This window comes from Jatropha curcas, chromosome 3 (assembly GCF_041381405.1).
Source record: "Jatropha curcas cultivar XTBG-Jc1 chromosome 3, XTBG_Jcur_1.0, whole genome shotgun sequence".
In the NCBI taxonomy this organism is placed as follows: domain Eukaryota; kingdom Viridiplantae; phylum Streptophyta; class Magnoliopsida; order Malpighiales; family Euphorbiaceae; genus Jatropha; species Jatropha curcas.
In genome coordinates, this window is record NC_143153.1 from 266349 (window position 1) to 293248 (window position 26900).

The 26900-nt window shown below is 34.4% G+C and overlaps 6 protein-coding genes across 7 annotated transcripts; 1 reads left to right on the forward strand and 5 right to left on the reverse strand.

The window, feature by feature from the left end:
- The first annotated feature begins 157 nt into the window (after positions 1 to 157).
- LOC105644892 (pathogenesis-related thaumatin-like protein 3.5) lies at positions 158 to 1347 on the forward strand. The gene is made up of 2 exons (XM_012230395.4): positions 158 to 489; positions 583 to 1347. The coding sequence occupies exons 1-2, from the start codon at positions 444 to 446 to the stop codon at positions 1233 to 1235; spliced, it is 699 nt and encodes a 232-aa protein (XP_012085785.1). The 5' UTR covers positions 158 to 443; the 3' UTR covers positions 1236 to 1347.
- A 1666-nt stretch (positions 1348 to 3013) lies between these two features.
- Positions 3014 to 4719, reverse strand: LOC105644891 (uncharacterized). Its single transcript, XM_012230394.4, has 2 exons — positions 4044 to 4719; positions 3014 to 3523 (listed from the first exon to the last, which is right to left on the reverse strand). Exons 1-2 carry the CDS (start codon positions 4551 to 4553, stop codon positions 3464 to 3466), a joined length of 570 nt encoding a protein of 189 aa, XP_012085784.1. The 5' UTR covers positions 4554 to 4719; the 3' UTR covers positions 3014 to 3463.
- Positions 4720 to 5586: 867 nt separating this feature from the next.
- On the reverse strand, positions 5587 to 11031 carry CAC1 (chloroplastic acetylcoenzyme A carboxylase 1). 2 transcript variants are annotated; one of them, XM_012230392.4, is made up of 7 exons: positions 10664 to 11025; positions 7857 to 7910; positions 7597 to 7763; positions 7184 to 7511; positions 6983 to 7054; positions 5973 to 6038; positions 5587 to 5879 (listed from the first exon to the last, which is right to left on the reverse strand). In XM_012230392.4, exons 1-7 carry the CDS (start codon positions 10808 to 10810, stop codon positions 5856 to 5858), a joined length of 858 nt encoding a protein of 285 aa, XP_012085782.1. In that variant the 5' UTR covers positions 10811 to 11025; the 3' UTR covers positions 5587 to 5855. The 2 variants fall into 2 exon arrangements, with proteins under 2 accessions (XP_012085782.1, XP_012085781.1); XM_012230391.4 differs by having other exon boundaries at positions 7597 to 7910; positions 10664 to 11031.
- Positions 11032 to 12717: 1686 nt separating this feature from the next.
- Positions 12718 to 14869, reverse strand: LOC149497265 (KRR1 family protein). Its single transcript, XM_089719450.1, has one exon. It carries the CDS (start codon positions 14785 to 14787, stop codon positions 12748 to 12750), a length of 2040 nt encoding a protein of 679 aa, XP_089575576.1. The 5' UTR covers positions 14788 to 14869; the 3' UTR covers positions 12718 to 12747.
- An 875-nt stretch (positions 14870 to 15744) lies between these two features.
- GFAT (putative glucosamine-fructose-6-phosphate aminotransferase) lies at positions 15745 to 22093 on the reverse strand. The gene is made up of 11 exons (XM_089719003.1): positions 21621 to 22093; positions 20470 to 20642; positions 20182 to 20293; positions 19364 to 19509; positions 18802 to 18966; positions 17700 to 18060; positions 17343 to 17593; positions 17145 to 17259; positions 16793 to 17048; positions 16539 to 16707; positions 15745 to 16178 (listed from the first exon to the last, which is right to left on the reverse strand). Exons 1-11 carry the CDS (start codon positions 21880 to 21882, stop codon positions 16095 to 16097), a joined length of 2094 nt encoding a protein of 697 aa, XP_089575129.1. The 5' UTR covers positions 21883 to 22093; the 3' UTR covers positions 15745 to 16094.
- Positions 22094 to 23222: 1129 nt separating this feature from the next.
- On the reverse strand, positions 23223 to 25298 carry LOC105644887 (thioredoxin F-type, chloroplastic). The gene is made up of 3 exons (XM_012230388.4): positions 24802 to 25298; positions 23770 to 23869; positions 23223 to 23666 (listed from the first exon to the last, which is right to left on the reverse strand). Exons 1-3 carry the CDS (start codon positions 25125 to 25127, stop codon positions 23532 to 23534), a joined length of 561 nt encoding a protein of 186 aa, XP_012085778.1. The 5' UTR covers positions 25128 to 25298; the 3' UTR covers positions 23223 to 23531.
- Between the last annotated feature and the right edge of the window lie 1602 nt (positions 25299 to 26900).

Genomic DNA, 26900 nt, shown 5'->3' on the forward strand with positions numbered 1-26900 from the left:
AAATGTCATACATAGGTTTATAGAAAATTGGTTAATTTAAATGTTGGAAATCTTCACCTAATTCCCAATCTGCTTTTACTTTAGCAAATTTATTTTTCTTCCAACTTAAAAAACACAGCATATATCAAAAAAAAAAAAAAAAAAAAAAAAAGAAAGGAATAATGAAAAATAATCCCTAGTACATGAGATTAGGTTATTAACTAATTTACCAAAAAAAAGAAAAACAATCCATGCATAAAAGTTGCCCTTGAATTAAGCAAATGTTTGTTAATTTGTCAATTCTCTCGACTCTAAAATAATGTAATAACCAAATCTCCTGATCTACTGCTATATTTACTGAATTAAATACATCGTTTTCTATATAAGTAACTACATGCCATTGTTAAAGCCTGCAAATATCATAACCCTCAAACAAAGCTACTCTCTGGTGCCGAGTTTCTTTAATGGCACCATTGCATTTTCTCCTCATGCTTTTGATCTCTGTCTTGGGTAATATATATTAATAATAATTTCCCTTTATATATTTCCTTCGATATATTATGTTCTTGAATTTTTCTTTCTCTAACAATTGATGATCTTCAGGTTCTGATGCTGCGGTTTTTACGTTCTCAAATAGATGCAGAACCACTGTATGGCCTGGAATTTTATCAGGAGCAGGGAAACCTCAACTAATGGGAGGTGGGTTTGAGTTAAGACCAGGCCAATCTGTAACTCTGAATGCACCACAAGGTTGGTCAGGCCGGTTCTGGGGTCGCACTGGCTGCTCATTTGACCGCTCAGGCCGCGGAAGATGCCTTACTGGAGACTGTGGTGGCGTTCTGAAATGCGCAGGAGCGGGCGGCGTGCCTCCAGCTTCACTTGCAGAATTCACCCTGAATAGTCCACTTGATTACTACGATGTTAGCCTGGTGGATGGTTTCAATTTACCAATTTCTATATTGCCTACTGGAGCTTGTAAGTCTGTTGAGTGCGTTGCAGACATGAACCGGAGATGTCCTGGGAGCTTACAAGTAAGGTGGAACCGTCAGGTTGTGGCCTGTAAAAGTGCTTGCCTAGCATTTGGGTCGCCGGAGTTTTGCTGTACGGGGCCTTATGGAAGTCCAGCAACCTGCAAGCCAAGCAATTATTCAAAGGTGTTCAAGGATGCTTGTCCTACTGCTTATAGTTATGCTTTTGATGATTCAACAAGTACTTTTACTTGCCAAGGTGCTAATTACTTGATTCGATTCTGTTGATAGTTTCCTGTTGAATGACATGTTCAACTGTAAGCTGAAAATATTGTATTAAAAATACATACAATTTACTCCATTATTATATAAATAAATAAATAGATAAATTAAAAAAACAGCAGCAGAATAATTTATTAAATTTTGTGCTTTTTAATGAAGAATATATATATTTGCATGTTTGAGCGGAGGTGGTATTACTGATAGGGAATTAATTATTATTATCATAATTTATTCAATTAAAGAAAAAAACAAATTTAATAAATTTGGATCAAATTATAGTTATTTAAAATGCACAATTATTTAACGTTAAATTAAATGATTGTAAAAATAAAAAGATTATTCATTTGAAATTTTGTTTTTTTCCTCTTATATTGAAATAAACTAAAAACGTTTTCCATTAAGAAATGAAAGAATTATTAATTTCATGATAAGAATAAAAAGATTTATTCAATTTTTGTAATTTTGTTTTTTTTTTCCCCTTAAAAATTAAAATTTAACACACTTGAAAAAGAAGTGCATCAAGAACGACAAGAAAGAAAGTTAAAAGAAGCATCTTTTTCATCATCTCTATAGGAATTTTAATTAAGTAATCTCCATCTTAATTAGAATGTTAACTTGAATTCAATGCAAACGACAATTTAATATAATATATATGGAGGTAATGGAACGAAGGGTCCAAATCTATTACAATTTTATTTAATTTTAAATTTTAAATTACAAGAAAGTCCAATTTATTGTTTATTATGCTCATAAACTAAACTAAACTAAACTTACATAATATACTACAATATTAGATTGAAAAATTAAGGGTTTAATCATCTGTGCAATTTCTTTATTTCTATGTTAATACTTATTCAAATACATTATGTGAACTAATTATTCAATATAATAAAATAAATTATTTCTCATAATGATACTATGTAATAAAATAAATGAAAACAATTATATTGCTTAAATCATACATCTTAGAAATATGAATTAATCTTACTCCAATGTAAATCAATCTCAATTTTTTTTTTTTTTTTTTTTGGTACAATAGGTGAAAAAAGAACGAGTGATATAAAAAAGTATTATAATAATAATAATAATAATAATAATCTATAAATAAATATGTAGGAACAAATAAATGAATATGCATTTTGAAAATTATTTCAAAAAAAGGTAAAACATCGCCTGTAATAAATTTCAATTGCTTGGGTCGGGTTTCTTCCTTTTAGCATAATTATATTGTCCCTAATCATCACAACCCAAGGTTGGAGCATTTTAGAGTTTAGGAAATTTTCCTTCTCATCACATTTGCCTGTCTGGTATACAGTTTTCTCATATTCATTCTTCTGGGCTACACAAGTCCTGAAAGAAGGACAATAGTTCAGGCCTGTCCACTTGCTGTCTTGTCTCGAACTTTTTCTTCATCATAATATGCAATTCGAATGATTAGAATACAAGATGGTGGTTTGAACATCAAAGGTACAGTCTTTAGTGTTTGTCAAACATATAGGTAATAGTCGGTGTCTGGGGAAACAATTTGATAAAACAGAGGAAAACCACTTTTTTTCTATTATTTTAATTTGTTTTAGCAACTTTTTTCCTGTTCTGAAACAGCAAATAACAAAAATAGATGTATTCTAAAAATGGATTCTTCTCCAATGTTAGAGAAACAAAAAAACAAAAAAAAAAAAAAAAAAAAAAAAAAAATACTAAAACATCAAATTAATGTGAGTTCCAGCAAAAAAGTTTAAAACTTCAATACTGTCAACATATATGAAGAAACAATTCACTAGTAGTTTTAGTTCAACGTAATAGTCATTTATAAGATTGACAATTATAAGAACAATATACAAAAACAGACAATTCTTTCCATTTACAGAAACAAAATGCAACACTCAAACGTTTGTATGTAAAGTAATATGACACAACAACAAACAATATAAATCTCTAGCAAACTTACCAGCCGAAACTAACGACTCTCATCTCACTCTTGTCTTTATGAAAAATAAGATCCAATGCTTATTGTCTGTTTCTTTTTCTTCTTCTCTTGGCCAAAACTGTTATACTTCTCAATGTAGAGATGGAAGTATCAGGCCAAAAGATCTGTACAGAAACAGCTGACTAGCACACATAGGCAAAACATAGGATCTGCTAAACCAAAACCTCCAACAGTCTCATTTGGCAGAAAGAAGAACCCAAAGGACCGACTGACTTCTAAACATTTAAGTATATATCCGCCTCAACAATTATGAAGCAGCCCTCGAGTCCCCTCGCCCAATTTTATATTCAAGTTTCCCTGATTGTTTCTGAAATAAGGTAAGAGTAAACATTAGCAATATGAACAACATAAGATAAAATGAACGGGGATCACCAACCGATACAAAACTTTAAAGACATTTCTTTAAGTAACATTCTTTAATAATTTAACTCAAATCTCAAACACAAAACCTACAAGAAAGTATATAGATGTACTAAGAAACTATAATAAAGCTCCAAGCCTTCAATTTGTACAACTTTTCGGATGAAAAGATCATGTTTCTATTGCTTTCAGCATATATATATATATGAGAATAAGTTAGCTGGGTGAAAGGCATAATATCAAATCCCAGTAAAATGTATCCAATTTCAATCCAAAAATTTAAAAAAAAAAAAAAAGAGTAAAATTTATATAATTTCAATCAAAAAAACATTTGTCCAATAGCATTGATCAATCAGAAAAGTTAAACTGCAACTCCCAAAAAAATATTCACAATTTCCCATCCATTTAAAAACAAGAAACGCAAAATCACGCAATGTAATCCAGAATCAAAAACAGTAAAGACAAACCTCAGAGTCATCCATCCCTGGAGAATCAACAGGCCTATCACCAGGATCAGCAGCTGTACATTCTGTAGGGTTCTCAAACAAAGACAAAGAGAATTGCTTGTCAACAACCCCAACATCAAAATATATCAAACCAGAGCTTGGGACATCTACACGTATACCCTTGACTGGGAACCATAGAAAGAGCTCTTGCTGAGACACACCGGATAATTCACCGATCTTCCCAAAGGAGAGGAGCCCAGAAATGTTGAAATCGTAGTGGAGTTGGTTCTCGAATTTGGCATTGCAAGGTTGGGTTAGATTTACCTGGAAGTGACCGGTGGTGGCGTCAAGAGAAAAGTCGGTAATGCCCTGGGGGAGAAGGCCAATGGGCAGGCCATTAAGGCGGAGGTGGTCGTAGATAGACGACTGAGATGCGGCGGAAAGAGGGAGATGACAGGTGAGAAAAAGGAGGAAAGTGATGGAAAGTGTCGGAGCATGAAGGAAAGTTACGGAGTTTGAAGGGGGACCCATCAGGGGAATTTTGGGGTAAAGAGAAGGAGAGAACGAATTTAGCCTCTTCGTTTCGATTGTTTAAGGTTGAAGCCTGAATGAAGGAGAGAAGGTGAGAAAATAGAAGGTTTTCTATTTCCTTTTCTTAACGGTTTTTTAGTCACGCGTTGTGGAGGAGCGTGCACACGTTTCTCAGGACTATTGGCCAAGCCCAAGCCCAAGCTGAGACCAAGACAAGATAGTTTTAGACTTTTAGATTTATTTTATTTTTAAAGAACTAATTTTAGAAATTTATATTATGACAAAAAATGTGGTTGCTAATAATTGGTTAGGCTCTAATTAGATTTTTTTTTTTTTTTCTGGCTCAGCGCTAGAAAATACATTTCACTCCCACTAATCCAGCAGTCTGTTATTTTTTATTTTTTAGTGTTTTTATGTATAAATTAATCCATTAATATATGAATAAAATCTAATCAACCGTTCGCAACTTGAGGTTCAGATTGCATAACTTCCATTTTTCTTTTGTCTATAAATACAGGGGACGAGAAAATTATTCCGCACCATTCAGGAAGATTCGGAAAAAATATACGTTCTCTCGGAAATGAAGGAAAAGGTGGAAGCGATCCGAATCCAGTTCAATCAATGCAAATGAGATGTTCAACCATGCAAACCTCTCATTTGCAGGGAGTGAGAGGGAAGGTAGGAGCGGTCCGAATCCAGTTCAACCGTGCAAATCCCTCAGGAAATCAGAGGGAAGGTGGGAGCGGTTTGAATCCAGTTCAACCACTGGATTCAAACCATGCAAATGCATGTACGCATGCCGGCAAGCTAAAACTTGATTTCCTAAATTCCACAACTTTCAAATAATCAATCAATAAGAACTCAAAATTTCTATTACATCATCAGATAATATATCTTTATTTGGAATTTTACACCTTAAGTTTATTCACTTCTAAGAGATCTCATATGAGTTTGCTTTAAATATTGACATTCAAAGGTTTCTTGAAATAAAATTTCCCAAGCAGCATGCTAATTTTCGTAACAGAGAACAGAGTTCTATAGAAACAACAACCAACTAACAACTGATTTATTAAACATACCGTCCAAACATGGAAAGTTAAAGTTATTCTTAGTTGCAGTAATATAGTTCAAAAATAACAAAATAATACATACTAGAATAATTAATTTTTTCGCCTCCTAACAACTCATTCCAAACAAAACATCGAAGCACAAAATAACAATGCCGCGTTTAACAACATTACAAAGAATTACACTCGCCTCCTAATCTTTACTCAATGCTTGTCTAACAGTAGCCGAGCTTTCTTAGGGCTCGATCACGAACAGAGGCTGTCAAGAAATCAATAAGACAAGTCAAAAAAGAAAGTCATTTATTATGTAGCAATCCAAACTGCTTCATTGGAGTTGGATAAGATAACTTACCATGTCAACACTGACTGACTTGCCATCTTCTGCAAGAATTTCAACTATGGTTCCTGATTGATCAGCCTAAAGTGAAAAATACATTTCAGATACAATCAGTAAACACCTTTGACTTTAATATATTTCCATTTTTTCTTAAAAAAAATAAAAAAGCAAAAGAACTAGTGATTACAAACAAATATTCACGTAAATCAGTTTTCATGTTAGCAAATTAGCCACAAAAACCAACAAAGGAATAGATTATGCATCAGTAGCTTGTACCAGATGGGTCTTAAAATCCACCATTATGATTGGGTACAGATCTATAAATCAAAACGATCGGTATTTCCATAGACATCTTCTATAGCATTGCAGATAGCACTTATTAGGGTTTTCCCCGTCTCCTTTTAATTGAATAATTGTTCTTTTGAGTTTCAGTTATCATAAATTTATTTAAGAAGTTACTTAAGAAAAAGGAAAAAGAAAAAGGCAGAGTTCCTCTTCCCTAGTTACCCTATTCTTGTTTTATGATATGTATCATTTTATTGGATCCAAAGACATTGATATGTTTAATATGTATCTGAATATAGAAGTGAATTCTGTCAACTCTGGCTTCTAGGATCAGTTCTCAAGATTTCTAGGAAAGATTTTAAGACAAATGTGATTCATACTTGTTATCATTCCTTTCAATTTGTAGGAGTAGCAGCAATAATAAACTTAAAACAGCTTATATTTTAGTCTTCACACCACCTCAGAACGACATTCAAATTTGGTTTATATGGTTCAATCACAGAAAAAAGAAATTGAATAAACTCTTTAGGCATCAAGTAGAGGATAAATGTTGCCTTGAAGATGTGGATCAATTGATCAAGTGAGGCTTTCAAAATCTTAATTTGAAAGGAAGAAAAAGACAATATATGTATATATATATATTGGGAACTAAAAACTTTTAGCCCAAATTTTTTGGAATTCAATTTTGCCTGCATGCTACTAGGAATCTCTAATAAACATTAAATATAGAAGTAACTTACTTCTATTTCATTCATTAATTTCATGGCTTCAATGATGCATAAAACCTGTCCCTTCTGCACTTTGTCTCCAACCTGTGGAAATCATATGAAAAGAATGCAGCAGAAAAGATGACACATCAATCATAAAGTTAGCATCATTCACAACAAGTAAAAGATTAGCAACATACATGACAAGAAAAGTGCTAAACAATGATGATTTACCTTCACAAAAGGTGGTTCGCCTGGTGCTGAACTTCTGTAGAATGTGCCTGCCATAGGGCATTTAAGTGGTGGATGTGATGACTTGGATGGTTTAACAGCAGGAGCTGAAGGTGGTGGAGGTGGAGCAGAGGAAGCTGGACTAGGGGCTGTAGAAGAAGCTGCAGGTGGGGCTGAATGCATTAGCGGTGGTGGTGATTGGGAAGGTGAATGCATCATAACAACTGGGGCAGGAGATGGTGGCTGAGGCAAGGCCTCCTTTTTCCGGATTATCACTTCACAGTCAAGTTGTTTCAACTGCAACTCCACAATATCTCTTGAATCAACCAGCCTGCAATAAAGAGATAACATAGCTACTGTAACATTCTTAGAATAATGCAGGATGATACAAGTTCGAAGAAGTTTACTCCACTCACTTCACAAGGCTTGCAACCTGGGTAATAAACTCGGATATTGACTCCTCCGTAGCCAAAGCTGGAGCCGAAGGCTCATTTGATGGCTTAGCATCCTTTTTTTCTTGTGATGGTACTCCCGATCTGGTTGGAGGTGAAGCAGCAGCATTTGAGGGCCCATCCACAGCAACCTTGAAGGCAACAGATGAGCCCAAAAGCATGTCCAGGAAGGAACGAAAATTTGAAAAAAGATCTTCAAATGAAAACTGTTGAAAGAACCTTACCTCATTCAGTTGAGCTTTCACTAAAGTGGAATTGTTATGACCAGGCTGCAGACCCTACATTGCAGAGACCAATTTTACTCTTTGCATGCTAAAATAAACTTGAAATTGAATGTTCTAAACTGAAAAGTTAATACATAAATATTAAATGGTTCTCAATTTCTTTAAGTTGGCACAAGAATCCTACCAAGTGAAGGATTCCACACAAAGAATAACGAGTAAAAACAATACATCAGTTCCAAGATGGCTGATACTATTATAAATATTAGACTTGTGCATAAATCATCCTCAAGTACAAGGAAACCAAAAATAACATACAGTGTAGTAAATTGACAATTAAGACAAAGAAAGAGAGAGAGGAACACTGTTCAGTCTTAAGCAACCATTTCACTGATCATTCTAGAACGCCAGCCAGCACAAGACTCTGCATTTGCACTATTGGACCCAGACACTGTACCCATCGACATACGCAGTGCAATTACAGATCCAATTATTTTTTGATAATTAATATGGGTAGATCTAGGAAAAAGGATATATAATTATTATTCTGGCAAGTGGCAACAGAGTGATGAACACATCAAGTCAACAGCTTTAAAAGAGTTTCAAAAGGGAAAAAGGAAGTTGCATCCCATTTTATGATTTCACTATTTTTAGAAAATAGGTTAAGTTGCAACTTCAGGTTCTAAATTTATGCTGAACCTTCTATCATAGGGGTAAACATGGAAGCATTGATAGGTAGTTCATCCAGCAGCATGAGTTCAATTACTTTCTCCTGGATTAATAAAACTTGCATCTATTTCACGGACATGCATAATTCTCCTCACTTGAATTTCAAATGGAACCTTCTATGTTCATTTAGTGCAGTAAAATCAATGTAATAGGCATGGTGTCTGATAAGTGGAACCTAGTTATCAGTTGATTTGACCACCAGAACCCTTGCATATAGCATCACTCAGTGCAATGTTAAAAGTTGGCCTGCATGCCTCTTTTGCGTTGGCAAAAGCCTAGAAGTAATTAATTCCCAAATGTTGATCAAAATAAACACATGCAACTTTAGTGAATATAAATCTATAAATAAACAATTAAACGAAAATTTTGACTCTAGGAAACAACTAAAGATTTGTAAACTTCTGAATCCAAGTGTGAAGCACGACTCTAAACAAGCTTTGGAATTCTTACAAGAAAATTTCAAAGGATATTTTGGTGATAAAATGGTAAAGACATAAATTAGATATCTGCAATAAAAAGTGTATATTGATCAAGTGTAAATGATCTCTCAATATCACACTAATTAATGGATGCATCACCTTAAGTCATAAGACAAAGCTATCAGATAAAATAAAATGACCAAATCTGCCAAGAAGAACAATTTAAATTTGCATCTCAACAAGCACAACATATTCTGTGCTACTAAATTATCATAAGATTTGAAACAGAATCTAAAATCGGCATGAAAAATCGAATGAATTTGCAAGAGATACTAAATTATTATCTTATTTACATAATCCGACGAGGAAATGTTGATATATAATAATTATCATACCGAGAGAGAGAGAGAATGAATGATGCTATAATGATTTGTTATAGACAGCAAGATTCTAGCTGGTGCTGCTTGATTGAATTCCAAATTCATATATAACAGTTACTGATGGACCTATTAACAATCGACTGCTTTGGATGCCAAGAAAAAGTTGGAAAGGAAGTGAAAACATTGAAATGTTGAAACGTAGAATATAAAAGTTCACCATATGTTATAATGTCCAAGTTCACCATTTTTGTTAACCATAAAGAAAATAATAAATAGCAACAGGTGTAAATACAGTATAATTTCATTCTCAATAAACCATGGCTCTGAGTAAGCCAAATTACATTAATGACAGATATTCGTGTCGTCCAAAAAGGCAATGTTGTCAGATTAAATTTTAGGTGTGCCGAAGTGACATAATAACGTGGCACCCTTTTAGCTGTTTTCATGCAAACCTCAATTTTTTTTTTTTTTTTTTTTTTTTTTTTGTTCTTTTTATATCTAGTTTTCCCAAGAAAAGCTGTTTATACTAAAAGAAGGTGCGTTAAAAAAAACTAATGGTGAGGAAAAAAGCAATGAACCAGAAAAAACATTAAAATTAAGTCCACTCTCCAGAGTGGATCATAATTCAATCGCAATGGATTGTATCAAATGGCACAAGCAAGGAAATTTCATAAATGAACATGCTGATTGGACTCTCAATAAACCAAAAAATGTAAAATCAAATAGAACTAATAATTCTATAAAAGAATTCAATCATCCCAATCAATTGATGGAATAAAACTACCTAACTTCCAAATTGATTCTATTAAGTCACCTTGCATCAAAAATTTCATATTCAATATTAAGAACCATAATTTCTTTCCTTTTTTTCTTTCTTTTTTTTATCAATCTCCTTTTCTTCTTTACATTTCCAGTCATTCAAAATCAACACTTTGTGATAAAGAGAGAAATCACAAATCTAAACATACTAGCAGTCTGCTTTAGTTCCCAAGGCAACAGTAACAGAGTAAATAACTAACTGAAGTACAAAAAACTTGAAATTAAATTCAATTTCTTCCTAAAACCGAAATGCAAAAACATTATCAGCTAAAGCAATCTCAAACTTAACAAATCCAAATAATAAACAAACCTATAGCTCCCAAAACACGTTAAACTAACGAAATCCTTTTTTCTTCCTCACATTTACCCAGTAATTCAAGAAAACCAGGTAAATCACAACAGTTAAAGCAAAAACAAGAACTAATTAACTTCACCTTTAAAAAAATATAAAAAAAATAAATACCTTGGCGAAAAATCGAAGCTTTGGCTTAGGAGAAAGGCGAAAGGAAACTCTAGAGAGGCTGCAATTACTATAATTAGGCAAATTGGCAGAGGTTTTGGCCACCGCAGAAGCAGAAGCTGCAGCCGTGGTTGATAGTGAAGACGCCATTGGTTTCAGCGCTTTTAGGCTTGAGTGAATCCTTTTCTTCTCAGAAAGACAGTTAGAAAGTGATTGAATTTGTAAGAAGCCCAAATACAGAGAAGTTTGAGACTTTGAGGAGTCCGCCACAGGAGTGAAGAGACAGAGAAGAAAGGCGTTTCTCTCTTTAGAGCTGAGGATCGATGAAACCAATGAGAAAGAAAAGTATAGATATGAGTATACTCGCCTTGCTGGACTAGCACCTGTCCGCTTCAGGGTTTTTGCTTGCTTGGCATAAATAAAAAAGTCCAGACGACAGAGCGTTTATTGGGAAATGTTACATACAATATATTAAAGGTTAATCAATAAAAAAATATATATATAGTACAATATTTTTCACAACCAAGAAGAGGAAAAACAATATTGAATTTAATTTTAAATGAATCAATTAAAAAATTTTTATTGTTTTTAGCTAATTTACAATTTACAAAGATAAAATATCTTTTTAGGCTATGACATATCATTTTTAAATTAAAAAACTTGATTAAACTATATAGTTTTTTTTTTCAACTAATCCTTTTAATGTGTATATACATTTTATATTAACATTAATTACCAGATTGGACAAATTTTCCTTTGTGTTTTGGTTGTTTAATGTGCAAGAATTGCATGTAAGGAGGACAACACGTCCACTTCTGCCGTGTTAAGCCCTTTTTTTTGTTTGAATGCTAAAATATTTTTTGTTAGAACTAAGAATCTCAATTAGATAGGAATAAGGTTTTGTTGGAGCTAAATAAAATTCTCAGACTCCATTAATGAAATAAAATATCAGATAGTAAATTGGAACATATTGCTTGATTCTTTTGTTTTAGAATCATAATTATTCTTGGGAAAATGAACAAAATATTACAACAAACATGGTCTCAAGAGTTATCCAACTACAAAACTATTGCTCGAGACTACAAGCATAACCCATAATGGTCCATGCAAGGCCTGATTACTTTAGCTAACCACACAAACAAGAAAACAAGCTGTTAAGACAGGAATAGATACAGTTTGGACCTTGAAGAATATGAAGTGCGAGAAAATTTTAGCTAGACTTTCTCTGTCCCAAGTCAAAAGAGTTACAAGCATTCATCACAAATCAACTTGGATTCAGCATGGATCAAGAATTCAAGCCCTACTAACAGGATCATGACGAAGCTCAAATTGGCAGTTAACTCATCAGTATGAACTTCTTTCTTGTATTGCCATCATCACTAAGATTTTTTATGCTCAAAGTGCGAGTGGTCATGGTCATCTTTTCTTTTGTCTGCCAAGAAACCAAAGAAATATTTCCATTAAGAAAGGCCAGGATAACTCTAAATATAACCAAAACAAATAGTTAATCTCTTGCTGTTCGCTAACAATGCTTCACATCTCTTAGATTTTATATCCACTTTGCAAATAGCTGCATATGGTATCATCATATAACCAGCTAATAGTAGAACTTCATATGTAGCCATACAGAACATTTAACCGTTACATCCAACATCTTTTGTTTTAAATATACAATTTTACTAGCCAAACTAACTTAAATTTCCAATTTCAGAAGAGTATTATAATTCTAATAATTAGAAATACAAATGCCACACGGATAAAACAACCAAATACCATGTCATATTTAGGGCACTTAAGCCTTTAAATCCTTCATAACACAGCTAAACTAATTGCACTGGAATAAAACATGAGATATGAAAGCAGAAATACTTGTGAAACAATATCAGTAGAGTCAACAGACTTTCACAACATTCTAATGTTTGAAAGAGTGAAGCAGAGATCGACAAAACTTCAAAACATGCAAGGCAATGGACAGCTTAGGACCACAAAACAAGGGACTACCAAAATTAAAATCAAAGATCTTCAAGCAAACTTATCATCAGAGTACAGCAGCATACCAAAACATCAGCTCTAATTTCAGCTTGTTCTCAGTGCTTTCTTTTACCCTTGGCTTTGGATTGTATGTTTTGATATGCTACAAGTCGAGATGCTGGAAGCTTGAGTTCTGCTTGTCGACGCCTCCTCTTGGCCTGCCTGGATAGTTTTTCTTTTTTGACATTTGATTCTTCGAACTCTACCTGCCCATCTTGATGGGAATCTACACTTGAAGTTGATTTATCACCATCAACCTTTGACCTATTCTTCTTATTGGTCTTCAAGTGATTCAATCTACCTCGCATAAGCTCCCTAATCCACATCTTTTGCTGGAATCTCTTGTTATCAGGTACCTTCCATTCCCTCTCTTTATAAGGCACTAGCTTTTTAACAGATACATATTGGTTCAACTCCCTGTCATCCAACATCAATATCTCTTCTGTCTTTAACCCATATCTATTAGGATGAACTTTAGCATATTTAAATCTGGTCTTCAAGTCTCCAACTGTACCTTCATAATCTAACTTATAGTACTCCTCCATCAATTCCTCTTTAACTTTCTTCACAGCCGACATCTTCCGCTTCCTCTTTCGCTTACTTTCCTCATTCTGTTCTACTGCATTGCCTATTTCTTTCTTTTCTTTCTTTTCTTTTTCTTCCTCCTCCTCTTCTTCTTCATCTTCCTCTTCCTCTTCCTCTTCCTCTTCTTCTTCTACTTCTTCTTCTTCTTCTTCTTCAGCCTTTTTTTTCAAAAACCTTTCTCTTGCTGCTAAAAACCCATCACTATTGTCAACTGCCTCCCATCCTTTGGGAAGTCCAAGTAACTCATCCTCCTTATCAAAATCTGGTTTCTCAACATCATCATCAGCTTTATCATCATCATTATTGCTACCAAATCCTGGATCCACATCGTCTGCATTATAATACTCCTCGCCAAAAGCCTTCTTCATCAGTTTATCATACTCTGAAGGATCAAAATCCTCTTCTAAATCATTCAAATCTAACACAAAATCATTATCATCCCTTATACCTGCAGCCTCCATAACCTTCATCAACTTCTCCTTCATTTCCTGCTTTTTCAAATTCTTCAAATGTTTCACCTCTTCCTTCCTCTGCATTTCCACAATCTTCATCCTTTCCTCCTTACTCTTCCTCTGCTCTTTTCTTGCATTTTCCTTCTTCCTCACTGATCCCTCCACTTTCCTCGAATGACCCATCACTCTATCCCCAGCATTCTCCTCATACCTAAAATTATAACTCTCCTCATACTTCTCCTGTTTCTCAATCTCCTCCTCATCTCTCAACAACTCATCCACTTCATCGTCGTCAACAAAGCCCCTCCTCCTATCCTCACTTCCCCTATCAACCCACATTTGTTTCTCAAAAAAGTCCTTCAAAAACTTATTATTCTCATCCAACTCTGTTTCCGGACCAAAATACTCGCCTAATTTCTTCTCAAACTCACCATCATCGGCCTTCACATCATTTCCATTCTTCTTTTCCTTTACTTTCAATAAATCACCTTCAGTATCCATCTCTGCATCCTTCACAGCATCCAAAAAAGCTTTCTTTAACTCGTCTTGTTCCTCATTATAAGTCTTTTTCATACTAGAAGATTCAACATCGTCAAATTCAGGCCCTTCCTCTAGCAATTGCTGGGCCATCACATCCTTCAAGTACTTAGCTTTCTTCTTCCTATCCTTACCTTCTTTCTTGTCAATATTACTATCATCATCATTATCGCTTTCGCTTTCGCTATCGCTATCTGAATCAAAAAGTCTGCTATCTTGATTGTATAAGGAAGGATCACGTTTTTTTACCTTGTTTAGATTTTCAATGAACTTTCGGAGATTTTCCTTTTTGCTAAGCTTAATGATGTCGGCATCGACTTCTTCGTCTGTAGATTCCGAGTCAGATTGGGAATCCGAATCTTCGATTTGGCCTTTCTTTTTGAGCTCTTCATACCTTTGGAGAGCTTCGCGCTTCTTGTTGTGGTCGTATCGACGAGCGAACTCCTTATCGATTTCGATATTTGAGACGTCGACATTGTCGTTGTCGTTGTCGTCGTCGTCGTCGAACAGTTTCATCCCCATCTCACAGTTACAATTCAAAGAGACGTTGGCGCTTGAGTTGAGACTCAATAGAGTCGATTTAGGGTTTTTGTTGACCAAGTGGCCACTTTTATTTTCCACAGTGTGTTTAAGTGCGTATAGGTGGGCCGGCCCATATTTAGTGATTGATTTAAAATAAATTAAATTTTTATGACAAACAAATTAAATTAGTATACTTTTGACGAAAATAATAAAATAATTATTTAAAAATATTATTTATTTGTCAGGATTGGATTTTCATTCATTTGGTGTAAAGTTAAAGTGACGAGTATATAAAAAGTTTTTAAGACAATTTGGCTCAACAGTTGCTAGCTATTTTAATGTCGTTTAATTATTTCATTTAGGGTGAATAATATTCGTTTGAATTGCTGATTTGGTTCAGACTGCTGAATCGAATCGAATTATTTCAGTTTCTTTTGATTAGCTTTTTTAAGATATCGGTTACAATTTTCTTTTGATTAGCTTTCTAAAATATTGGTTAATGCTTTTGAATAGTAATAATCGAAATTTTTAGTTTCAGTTCGGTCATTTGTATAGTTTGATTGAATTGATTTTTACGCTTGAAAAAGATGCTTCAAATCAGAATAATCAAATCCAAAGCAATCTAAATCAATTTGGTACCAAATTGATTTTCACATTATTCAGTCCAATTTTAGTCATCATAAAATCTTTAGGGCCGGTTCGTATAAACCGAATGCTCACCCCTAATTTTACAAGCATTTCATCAAAACACTACGTAAGTAAACACTAAAAATACATTAGAAGCCATTGTCGAACATAGTTACTGCGTGTATTAATCCATTCAGAAAAATGCTTAAACAATTAAACTAGTTCTTTCAACCAACTTATTGAACTGCCAAAAGGGTATATGCAAGCTGACAGAATTCTCCTCGAAGGATTGCACAATTTTCACAACAAAAATGGCAAGATACTAATAACTTTTCAGCAAATAAGTTTGTTATTATATTTTAGAGCTTTATATAGCCTTCCAAGAATCATCTTACACAGTACAAACGAGTTGGAGAGAATTTGATTTGTAATACATCATGCATACAAACTCGAACAAGCAGGACAACGGGTGATGGAGGTGGTCAGGATGTCAACAAAATCAGTAATGAGCCTATCTCTCTATTTACAATGGCACCAATTTTACAACCTCAACTCAAGAAGTCACCGCAATAAGGATTTAGAGTTGGGTAGTCAAAAAACCCCCAGACGAAGGCAAGCTTCCGATTCCTAAACGACGGGTAAGCATCGGAGGCACATGAGAATTGTAAGCTTCACCTTCCTTACTGTGTCGTGACACTTTTTGCAAGATTGCGAGGTTGGTCAACATTGTAACCCCTTAGAACAGTAAGGTGATAAGCCAGTAACTGCACAGAAAAAAAAGGTAAACATCTTAAGAAGTTACCAACAACTACTTATAGATGGAACCAGTCATAGTCCATGAAACAGAGAACAGAGTAAATCAAATTCAAAGGATGAGCCTCTGAAGTTATGGGAGGAAAAGGAAAATCATAATTCCTAAATGTAGAATGCCTCGAGAGCAACAGATTCTTGCAGCAATTTCAAAGATGATGCAGTCTTGCAGCTTGTTACATGTATGAGGGAGGGTGGGAGTAACTAATGGATATAAAACATTATAAATGATGAGCTTCCATAACATTTGGATGGATGATATGTATGGATGCATACATGTCTATAATTACAAAACGAAATAACAATTGTAATACCTGTAATGGAACTATATTAACTACAGGTTGAAGACAATCCTCAACTTGTGGGACTTCAATTACTCGGCACGATTGCCCAGGACAGACAGATGCAGCATCCCCTTTTGAGCACATCACAATTAAGCGACCTTTACGTGCATGAAGTTGCTGAATGACTGACTGCTGCTTGCTGTACGAAACCAGAAGAAGTAAGAATCAGACAAAGTAAAAATCTTAGATGATATAGCAGCCAACAATTAGACAAAACAACCAACCTGAAGCAAGCATCATGAGTCGCAATGACAATAATTGGAAGGTTTTCGTCAACCAATGCCAAAGGACCATGTTTCATTTCACCGGCAAGCATTCCTTCACTGTGCATAAGTGCCACTTCCTTCACTTTTAGAGCACCCTCCAATGCTGTTGCATAGTTGTATCCTCTCCCAAAAACAAGAAGTGACTGCTCAGCAATTAGTTGTTTTGCAAGATCCTTCATTTCCTGGTCAAGTTTCAGCACCTCTCTGACTTTGTCTGAAAAGACAAGGAACAAATAAGAACTACTGTCTGGGAACAAAAACTAAAGGCTGTAGCTCTGTATTGAAAGAGTAAGAATGCACTGAAACTTACTTGGCAAGTCGAATAGACCATCAATTATAGCGTCTCTTTTAGCTTGGCTAGAAATAGCATCACCTCCAATTGCTAAAGCTAACATGGCCATCACTACCATTTGACTTGTATAGGCCTATTAATATGATGCCAACATTATAAGCCAACGAGAAAAGAATAAATGTCATGAAAAAAGATCAAATAAGAACAATATTTTACCTTAGTACTTGCCACACCTATTTCAGCCCCAGCATTTATATGAACACCACAGTGCGTATGCCTCGCTATTGCACTACCAACAGTATTTGTTATGCCAACACACAGAGCCCCATTTTCTAAAGCATATTCCAAAGCATGAAGTGTATCTGCAGTTTCACCTGACTGGCTAACAAAAACAGCAGTATCTTCTCTGTATATGGGTCCTTGCCTATCCACCAGATCACTTGCAATTTCCATGGTAACTGGGACACCTATTTATTATGCATGCAATAGCCAAACAATGTGTATAAACATCAGTAATAGAATAGAGAGAAAAATTAAAAATTCTATACTTTCCCACAGTCAAGCAGCACTCACCAGAAAGTTCTTCTAGGATGGGTCTTGCAGCTAAGGCTGCATTATAACTCGTGCCACAACCAACAAAAACAATTCGACGGCTTCGTCTAATAGTCTTAAGGTGATCTTTGAGTCCGCCCAAAAGAACAGTCTTGGCTTTGCTGGAACCTCCACGTATAAGCCTCCCTCTCATGGTGGTAGTTAGAGATTCTGGTTGTTCATGAATTTCTTTCTGCATATAGTGTTCATAATTTCCTTTATTTATTTGTTCAACTTCCATCTCAAGAACTGATAGTGCACGCTGGACTGATGCAGGTCGAGAAACGGAATCACCATGTCTCCCCTTGTCATTATCAAACTTTAGAATAGATACACTTCCGTCCTGAAACAATAAATAAATGTTACAGCAAAATCAACCTGTGTACTAGTCGGTTTAGTTAAAAATGTAATGAATATAGAGCGGCTTTTCCTACATTTCTTTATTATTTTATTCTAGGCCATGAACATATGTAATCTGAAATAAAAGGAGAACCAGAAATGAAAGTGATGCTAATATAAGGCTAATATGTCTGGTGTTAACCCACAACCAAGTGGCTTAATATGCTGGACAGAAATGGTGTCTAACCTATTATGTGAAAGTACAAAGTATACTCACTATCCTACCGAATCCAATCTCCAAAAGAAGCACCTGAAGAAAACTAGGTTCTCAGAGGGTTTGACTAAAGTTTATTGCAGCTAGCAACTCCTATCCAATCCTTGGCATAAGCCTTCATCTTTTAAATGTAAATGAAAACCGACACACAATGCAAAATTGAAGCCAATTTTTCCCGCACAAAGCAAAAAGTATCTTTACACTTGTCTACACAATAATGTGGGGCATCGTATCATGTGGGAAAGAGTGGATGCAGTTATCTGTGCAGGTTTAAGGTTAAATACATTAGTTCTCTTGTAAAAGGTAATATCAAGTAATAAAACTTTAGTCTTTTGACTTTCATCTTAAAGCTATATGTTAAGGCACAATATTCGGCAGGATATTAGCATATACCAATTCCAAAAAGACAAATTGGCAAAGGAAAATCACATTAGTGACTAAATACAATTACACTGAGACAAAAAGAAGTACCTTAAGATGAACCACTTCTCCATCCTCAATCACCAAGACCCTTTTTGTGTGCTCAACAATGGCATTAGCATCACTGGACAGAAAAAGTTCTTTTGGATGGCTATCCTTTGATAGGAATTTAGCATCATGAAATGCTGATCCAGTGTTAACATCATCATTTAATTCCTGAGTAGAAACCAATGATATTTTATAAGAACAGGGATATGAACTAGACAAGAAGATAAGCAGAATTGAAGAGGAGAATATGTACATGTATTGGATTCAATATGCATGTATAGGATTCTTCAATTCTGCTACATCATGAACTAGAAAATGATGAATTAATCTCATGCTTTGACAAGATTTACCGATCAATTCATTAATCCATTCTTGCTTCTGATTTTTTTTTTTTTTTTTTTTTTTTTTTTTTTTGTGCTATAAACAATATTCAAGCTGAAAACTCAATTAAATATTAACCAGCCCGAAGAAATGAATAAATATTGAGCCAGAAATTTATATGTTCAGCTTTCTAAGCAAGAAAGCAATGCTATTAACAGCTGATATATTTCATCTCTAAACAAACCTTGACACCCAAAAGCAATGGACTTCCTCGTTTGCATGCAATTAACTCATTTGGATAATGCCGGCTCTTAAAAATAAGCGCATATGCTCCTTCAAGATGCCTCATGACTTCAAGTACAACTTGACTAAATGAGACAGGCTGAGCACCTGGAGGAAAACAAATAGAACACAATATAAGCTAATGAACTTTATCTGCATTTGGAATAGATGTAAAACAGGCATGGCATTTGGAGAGAAATAAATATCGATTTCATTGGTCCATCATGCAATAAGCAATAAAAACAAAAGAAAAATGATATAATCATCGGAAATGCCAAATAAAAGTACAATGATTTTATCCGAAAGTTATTATGAACTCAGGTATAATTTAAATAAATTGTATTTCAACGCCATGGCAATAAGTAGTTCAAAACATATGATAGGCAGTAGAGAAACAACAAAACAACTGCTGCCCTCCCGCTAAGTAGACCTCTTTATTGCACGTAGAAAATTGTATGCTGCAATTATAAGGTTTTCCAGTTGATTTGTTCTCAGTACAATTATTGTGAATTCTTCAGTTTCTACGTACATCATATTCATATTGAACTAGTAAATATTGCACATTTTAATTCATTATGAAGCCACTGAAAATGGATAAAGATGCTATTTTCGCTACTATAGAAAATTATGATGTAGAAACAATCATGAGGCTTTGGCAAGTACTATAGGTTCTTTTATTTAAAAAGGAACAGGTAACCTTATACATCGCAAGCAAAGCACATTAATAAACACATTAATAAAGTTATATATGACTTGACTATATTCCTAAATGAGACCTACCTTCACCTTCGTTGGCTTTGTCAAAAACATATTTCGCAAGCTTTGGAATTACTTCCGTGTCAGTCTCAGATTCAAAGATGAACCCATGACGAACCAGTGTTTCCTTTAAGACCTGAAGATGTTGATGGTGAAATAAGAACTTGAGCAAAGTAGAAAAAGTAAAATATTGCTCACTTTATGCATAAAATAATCACATAACAATTTTAGAAGTCAAACAAGAATGTATATGTCCATAAAAATCAGCTTGGGTAATAAGAAAACTACAAGCTTTTGAAATCTGAAGCAAACCTCATAATTAGTGACAACCCCATTATGAACAACCACGAAATCATTTTCAGGACCAGATGTTTGGGGATGACTATTCCGTGGTGCTGGCTCTCCATGAGTAGCCCACCGGGTGTGTGCTATTCCAGCATGGATAGAAAAAGATTCTTCCAAATTTAAATCAATAGCAGCAACATCTGGAAATAACAAGGTTACAATTAGTTCTATAAACAACAAACCAGGTCAAGTGCATCGTTTTTAAGTACAATTCAAAACTACAAAAGACGAGTATAACAAAAAAATTCCATTTCTTTTCTTATTTTTTAATCTTCTAGAGAAACATTTTAGAAGAAAAATTACATCTAACGATCAAGCGCTACACTTTTTTAGCAGGTGGCATCATTAGCCATATAGCCACAAGATGACAGAACGATATGATTCATTAACAGTTCAAGTGGAGTTATCCAACTCAGGCAATTCCCTGATATCACATGGTTCATACTTTAAAAAAAATTAAAAATTTTTTGGTTTTTATTATCAAGTAAAGAAATTCATAAAAATAAGCGGTCCAAGGAACATCACTATCCTCAATAATGCACAAAAAACACCAGTTCAAAAAAAAAAAAAAAAAAAAAAAAAAAAAAAAAAAATCAAAAGATATGCTAGTAGCTTAGTACATATGTACAAGCCCACTTGCTACTCGGCTACTAATGCAGCTACTTTAGCTGAGACAAATTACTTGGCTTTAACCTCAAAAGTAAAACGGCACACTTAATTTTATTCGGCCCAACTCCTCATCTTTTTTAAGCCAAAACAAGCATGTCTAGGCATTTAAAGGGAACTATCTATAAGCATTTAAAGTTTAAGCATATATAAAATAAATTAATAGCTAAATGTTCCACCCAAAAAAAGCTAAATTAATAAATTTCTTTCTCCGGCAGTCTTGTCCCCGCATCCAAATGAAACCAACAACCCAATTTACTCCATACCGATAAAACCTATGAAGTATATACAGTATCTTACATTCTGAACTGTCGTTCACGGGCCAACCCGACTCGAATCCGGACCCAAATATCAAAATTCAAATTTAGTAAGTATAAATTTTTCACGCGACGAAAACAAAATGGTACAAAATCCGATAATGAAAATTGAAAACGAAGTAAAACTAAAATTACCTTGATAAACTGATTTTACAAGGGATTCAATATTTCCTTCCTGACGAAAGACAAGAGGAGGAGGTGAAAGAGAGAAAGAATTCGGAGATTCAGAAGAAGAAGCGGATTGAGAGACAGTGACTGGATCGGTATTGTCAATGGCAATTCCGGCAGAATCATAGCCACGGTACTCGAGACGGCGAAGGCCATTGAAGAGGACCTGAAGGATATACCTTCTCTCTCTGTTGACGCTATAATTCAAATACGCAAATATCCCACACATTATTTCCTTCTTTCTCTTCTCCTCTCTCTATTTTGTTTCTCTTCTGGTTCGTGATTTTGGGTTTTGGAATTAAAATGGCTGGTCGCTAAGAGGAAGAGAGAGGGAAATAATGGAGAAGGTGGGCAAATTTGACTTTTGACTTTTTGTGTTGGTTTTCAATTTGTTTAAATAAATAATGGACAATTATCTGGTTTGATCGTAAATGATACGATGTGTAGATGTACAGGTAATCAGTCGTTGGAGGTTGGAAAGATAAAAACAGATCACTACTGATAATGAAAGAAGGTTGAGGGTGTTTTTGTCTTTTTGGTCTGCATCGTATGTGTCAACTTGGCTTCATATTATTGGATGGATTTATTAATCTTACATAAAACCCATCGCTTGGAATTTACATATGAACCACGTGCCAGTTTTTATAAGCTCGGTATCTTCCTTGGACGCGTTGATGTTTCCGCTAAAAACAACTTGTCCAAGTCAATTTTAAAAGAAATACTAGTACGATTTAATTTTATTTTTCTATTATTTACGGAAAACTTACTATACTTAAGAGTATAGTTTTCAAGAACTTCGGATATTCTAAGGAACGAAAAGGAAGTAAGAAAGTTTTTTTTATGATTTGTTCCGTAAAATTAATTATTTTAAGAATCATAATTGTTAAATCTTTCATGTTAAAAAAGAATAAATTTCATAATTCGATTTCTCTAATTTTAAACGATATAAATAACAGAAATAGTTTTTGACCTGGAGCGTACCTTGAATGTTGAAGAACCTTGAATGTTGAAGAAATGCTTATAGTAAAGGAAAGAAAGTTTTTACCTTGATAGACTGATTTGACAAGGGATTCGACTTTCCCTCTGCATCGAAAGAGAAGAGGACGAGGAGGTGGGTGTTTGGATTGTGGGAAAGTAAGGGAAAGTCATCAATGGAAATTCCAGAAGCATCATAACCATGAAACTCTAGGCGCTGAAGGCCATTGAAGAGGACTTGAAGAATGTTTTTCCTCTCCCTATTGACATTATCAGTTTATTGCTTGAGGATGCAAAGTAACATGTAAATGGTTGGATATATTTTTTGCCATATAATATTTAATACATGTGCTATAACATTAATTATTTATATGTGATTCAAACAAGGTCGATTTCGATTTTGAACATGTGAAAAAATATACTAATATACAACCTAATAACTTGTGAGTCGACTTCATTTAAATTGACTCGATACAACTCAGGTCAACTTTTGTTTATGCAGAGCAGAGCCAATCATATAGCAGGCCTGGTGTAGTTAAAATCACTAAACATCAGTGGCAAGGAGAAACCTAAACCAAGAAATAGTTTGAAACATACAGAAGAAATGATATTCAGTTAATTTGATTCACAATTACGTAATTGACATTTACATCATCACCTTCTTTTTAACGGGTTTCTCCAAAGAAATGGAAACAATTGGAAAAAGGAAAAAGAAAGACATCATGGCCTATTTCCTTCCTCCCTGTTGTAGAAAATAATCCCATTTCTCGCGTTTTCATCCAACCACAGATCTCCAGAGAAAGGTCCGACGGATACATACAAGTACAAATAATTATTTTGAGGCAGATATCGGTTCCTTCTGTCATGAAGTATATAACTATAAAATTACAGGAAAAAGGAGATTCAGCTGGATCTAACAGCCTCTATGGCAGCCACTAAATCATCATATTTGGCCCCAGTGACTTCCTTTACAACCTTGCTATCCTTGAGAATCTTGAAAGTAGGCACCACCTTTATGCCAAGCTCCTTTGCCAATGGCTGCCAAACAGTTATCAGCATATGAGAAACTGAGAAACAGGGAAGGAGAAAGACAACATCAAATTATGCATGCTAGATAGCACTGAGATGCCAAATTACAAACCTTGTTTTCTTGGTTGCAATCAAGTTTCAAGAAGACAACATCAAGATACTTCTCGGACAATTCTTGAAATTTGGGAGCTATCACCTTACAAGGGCCACACCTGAAGAAAAACCCCCCAAAAAAGAAAAATATCAGGAGAAAGTTCCCAAATAATTGAATCATGGATAAGGGTAGAACATCTTTCACAGAATTGTAAATGGTGATTGATGAATCAACATTTCTCTGGTTTTACAGTTAAAAACTTGGGACTTGCATTCCAAAACTGATGGAAGCAAATGTGTGTACTATGGCTTTCTTTTAATTTTGTTTCCCCACCTAGGATTTCCTTCGAACATTTCCAAAATGCAAACCAATCCAGGGCCAGAGAGGGAAGCTTCAAGAATTTGAAGAGGATTCTTGAAATCATGAAGAACTAGGAACCAATTCTATATAAAAGTAACCCCATTTCCGCTGAGCTGAAAGATTATAAACATAAAAAAACCAGCCATGTTCTGCAAATGTACAAGCTCTTTTAATATCAAAAAGAAAGCAAGGAGATGCGAAGCTTTGTGTAATAAATGGGTTTTAGAAGTAAGAAATTGATCATCTGTTAACTGTTGTATTGAGAGCTCGTAACAGAGGTTATAATTGAATCTCAACATTAGCAATCAAACTCGAGAATTCAACATGGAATTTTGTAGGATAAACATTATAATTAAAAGTTCTTCTATTTCCATCTAGAAATTCCATTCAGTACAAAACAATAACTAAAAAGAAGAAATGCCACTCAAAAACACAACAACAGTGCTTAACGTCGTACATGAACGTTCCTCATAATAAATGATCGCCGTTAGTTAGTTCCTGCCACCACAATGGACCAGTCGTTTTTAAGATTTTATATTTTGTCGACAAACGACAGCGTTCGATAATTTATTTTTCCCAAAAAAGAAAAAAACAAAAATATGGAGCGGATTTTACTTTCCTTTCAGTATACAAATAAACGGGAGGAACAAAGAAATCAGTAATAATTATAATAGCATTAATTTTACTTACCATTGAGTGTACATGTCAAGGACGACAGCCTTAGCTCCGGCGGACTTAACGATCGGCCAGAAGGTATCCTTGTTGACCTCAGTGACCTGACCCACCGTCGCCGTAGGACCAACAGTATCCAAACTCGACCTCACCGTGAAAGCGCAATCGTTCCTCTTGAAAACCTTCAAAGACCGTGAGAAGCTGCTTCTGGAGCTTGGTTTAGGGGAAGAATTTGTAAATGAGTCTTTGGCGATGGCGGCTGCGATCGGATGCGCCTGGGAACTTGAAAAGGACGGTGAGGAGCGAGGAGTGGTTGGAGTGATTGAGAATTGGATCAGAGACATTGTGTAAGAGAGAGTTAGTTTTGGTTTGATTAGAGAGGTCGATTCGAGCAAATTAAAAATGGAGCGCAGAGACTTCAAGGAATTGCAGTGAGGAAAATGAGGAAGAAGAATTGCAACAGCAAAAGCGAGATAATTTGGGAGCCGTGAGTTCGCAATTTCGAAAATGGCCTTGTGAGTTAGAGAAAAAAATAATTATATCTTGGGATATCCTCGTCATTTTATAAGGTAAATGAAAGGCTGAAAGAGAACTTAGAAGTAGGAGATAAGAGGTGAAAGAGAAAGGAAAAGAAAATGGGAGTGACTGCATGTTAATCATCTTGAAAGACGAAATTGCCCTCCTGTTTAAAACAGTATGGAAAGGAAATATGAGGGGTGGAATTGTCACTTCCGAGAACTGTAGGGACAAAACTAACTAGAGCCTGTAGAAATTTTGGAAAAACGACATAGAAAAATTGGGATATTTTGCCTATTTAGAATTTATTTCTTAGAAAAATGAAATAAGCATCTTATTGTAGGGCTGAGCATCTGGAATCAAACCGAATTGGGTCAGTACTGTCTGACCGGACAGATTTCATGATAATTGAAGAGCGTGAAAATTGATTCGTTATCAAACCGAATCAGATCAGTTGAATTTGATTCGATTATTCCGAACCGAATTATCTCTTTTGAGCATAGATATCAATTTGATTAGTTATACAAGTAACTAAACTCAAAACTGTTTGGTTATCAACTATTCGAATGGAATGGTAATTAAAACTCTTAATATTCTGATAGAGTCAAATCAAAATGAGTTGCTTCGGTTTGATTATTCTGTCCAATTCGAATATTGCTCACCCCTATCTCATTGGGCTCGATTTTAAGAAATCAATTTATTAAAATACAAATTCAAGGTGATTTTGGGGGAGAATCCAAGCTTGTTAAGTCCAATATATGAAGTTGGTATTTCCTTTGTGTGAACCAAAAAAATTATTGGGTTATGACCTAATATATAGGTTTGTTATTTTAATTGGATGACACTTTCAATTTTTAAAAAGACTTATTGCGGCTCTAAAATTATGATTTTATTTTTTAGCTTTTGAAATAATAATTTTTATATTTTTGAATCATTAAATAAATGTTTAATTAATTTAATTTTATAAATTAAAGTGTTGAATAAAATAATTTAAACGTTGAACCCATGCTATTTGTTTTTTTTTTTTTCCTTGTGATTTTGTCGATAACGGGAATTTTTCTTTCTCCATAGATGCATTGTATTGTAGGGTTGGTTATCCTTATTCCTTTGGAATGTCTTCAAAGTAAAAGCTACATCCCTGAACAAAGTAAAAGCTACATCCCTGAATTCACAAACTATAAGAAAAAGATATTCTTTGAAAAAATTAAATTAATGAAAATAGAAATTTAAAAAATTATATTATATTTTTTTAATATATGATTAGAAATACTTTCGATTCAATAAAAAATTTTATTTTAATTATACATTCCAGAACATTATGATATTGCTGATTTAATAAACCAAGTTAGAATTGTCTTTTTCTTTTTCTTTTTTTTTTTTTTTCCGTTTTTTGGAAGATAAGTCAGCTAAAAAGTCTTATTGAAGATGGCGCAATTGAGTATCACAAAACGAAAATTGTTTTGAAATTTTGACTCTTTTAATAATAATTGAATATGCAAATTCCAAATCATCTTGGTCTTGGCTTTACAAACATGTCAATTGTAAACATTGTATTTCTCACATCATATGGAAGGAGTTAGAGGAATGAATTGCCAAAGACT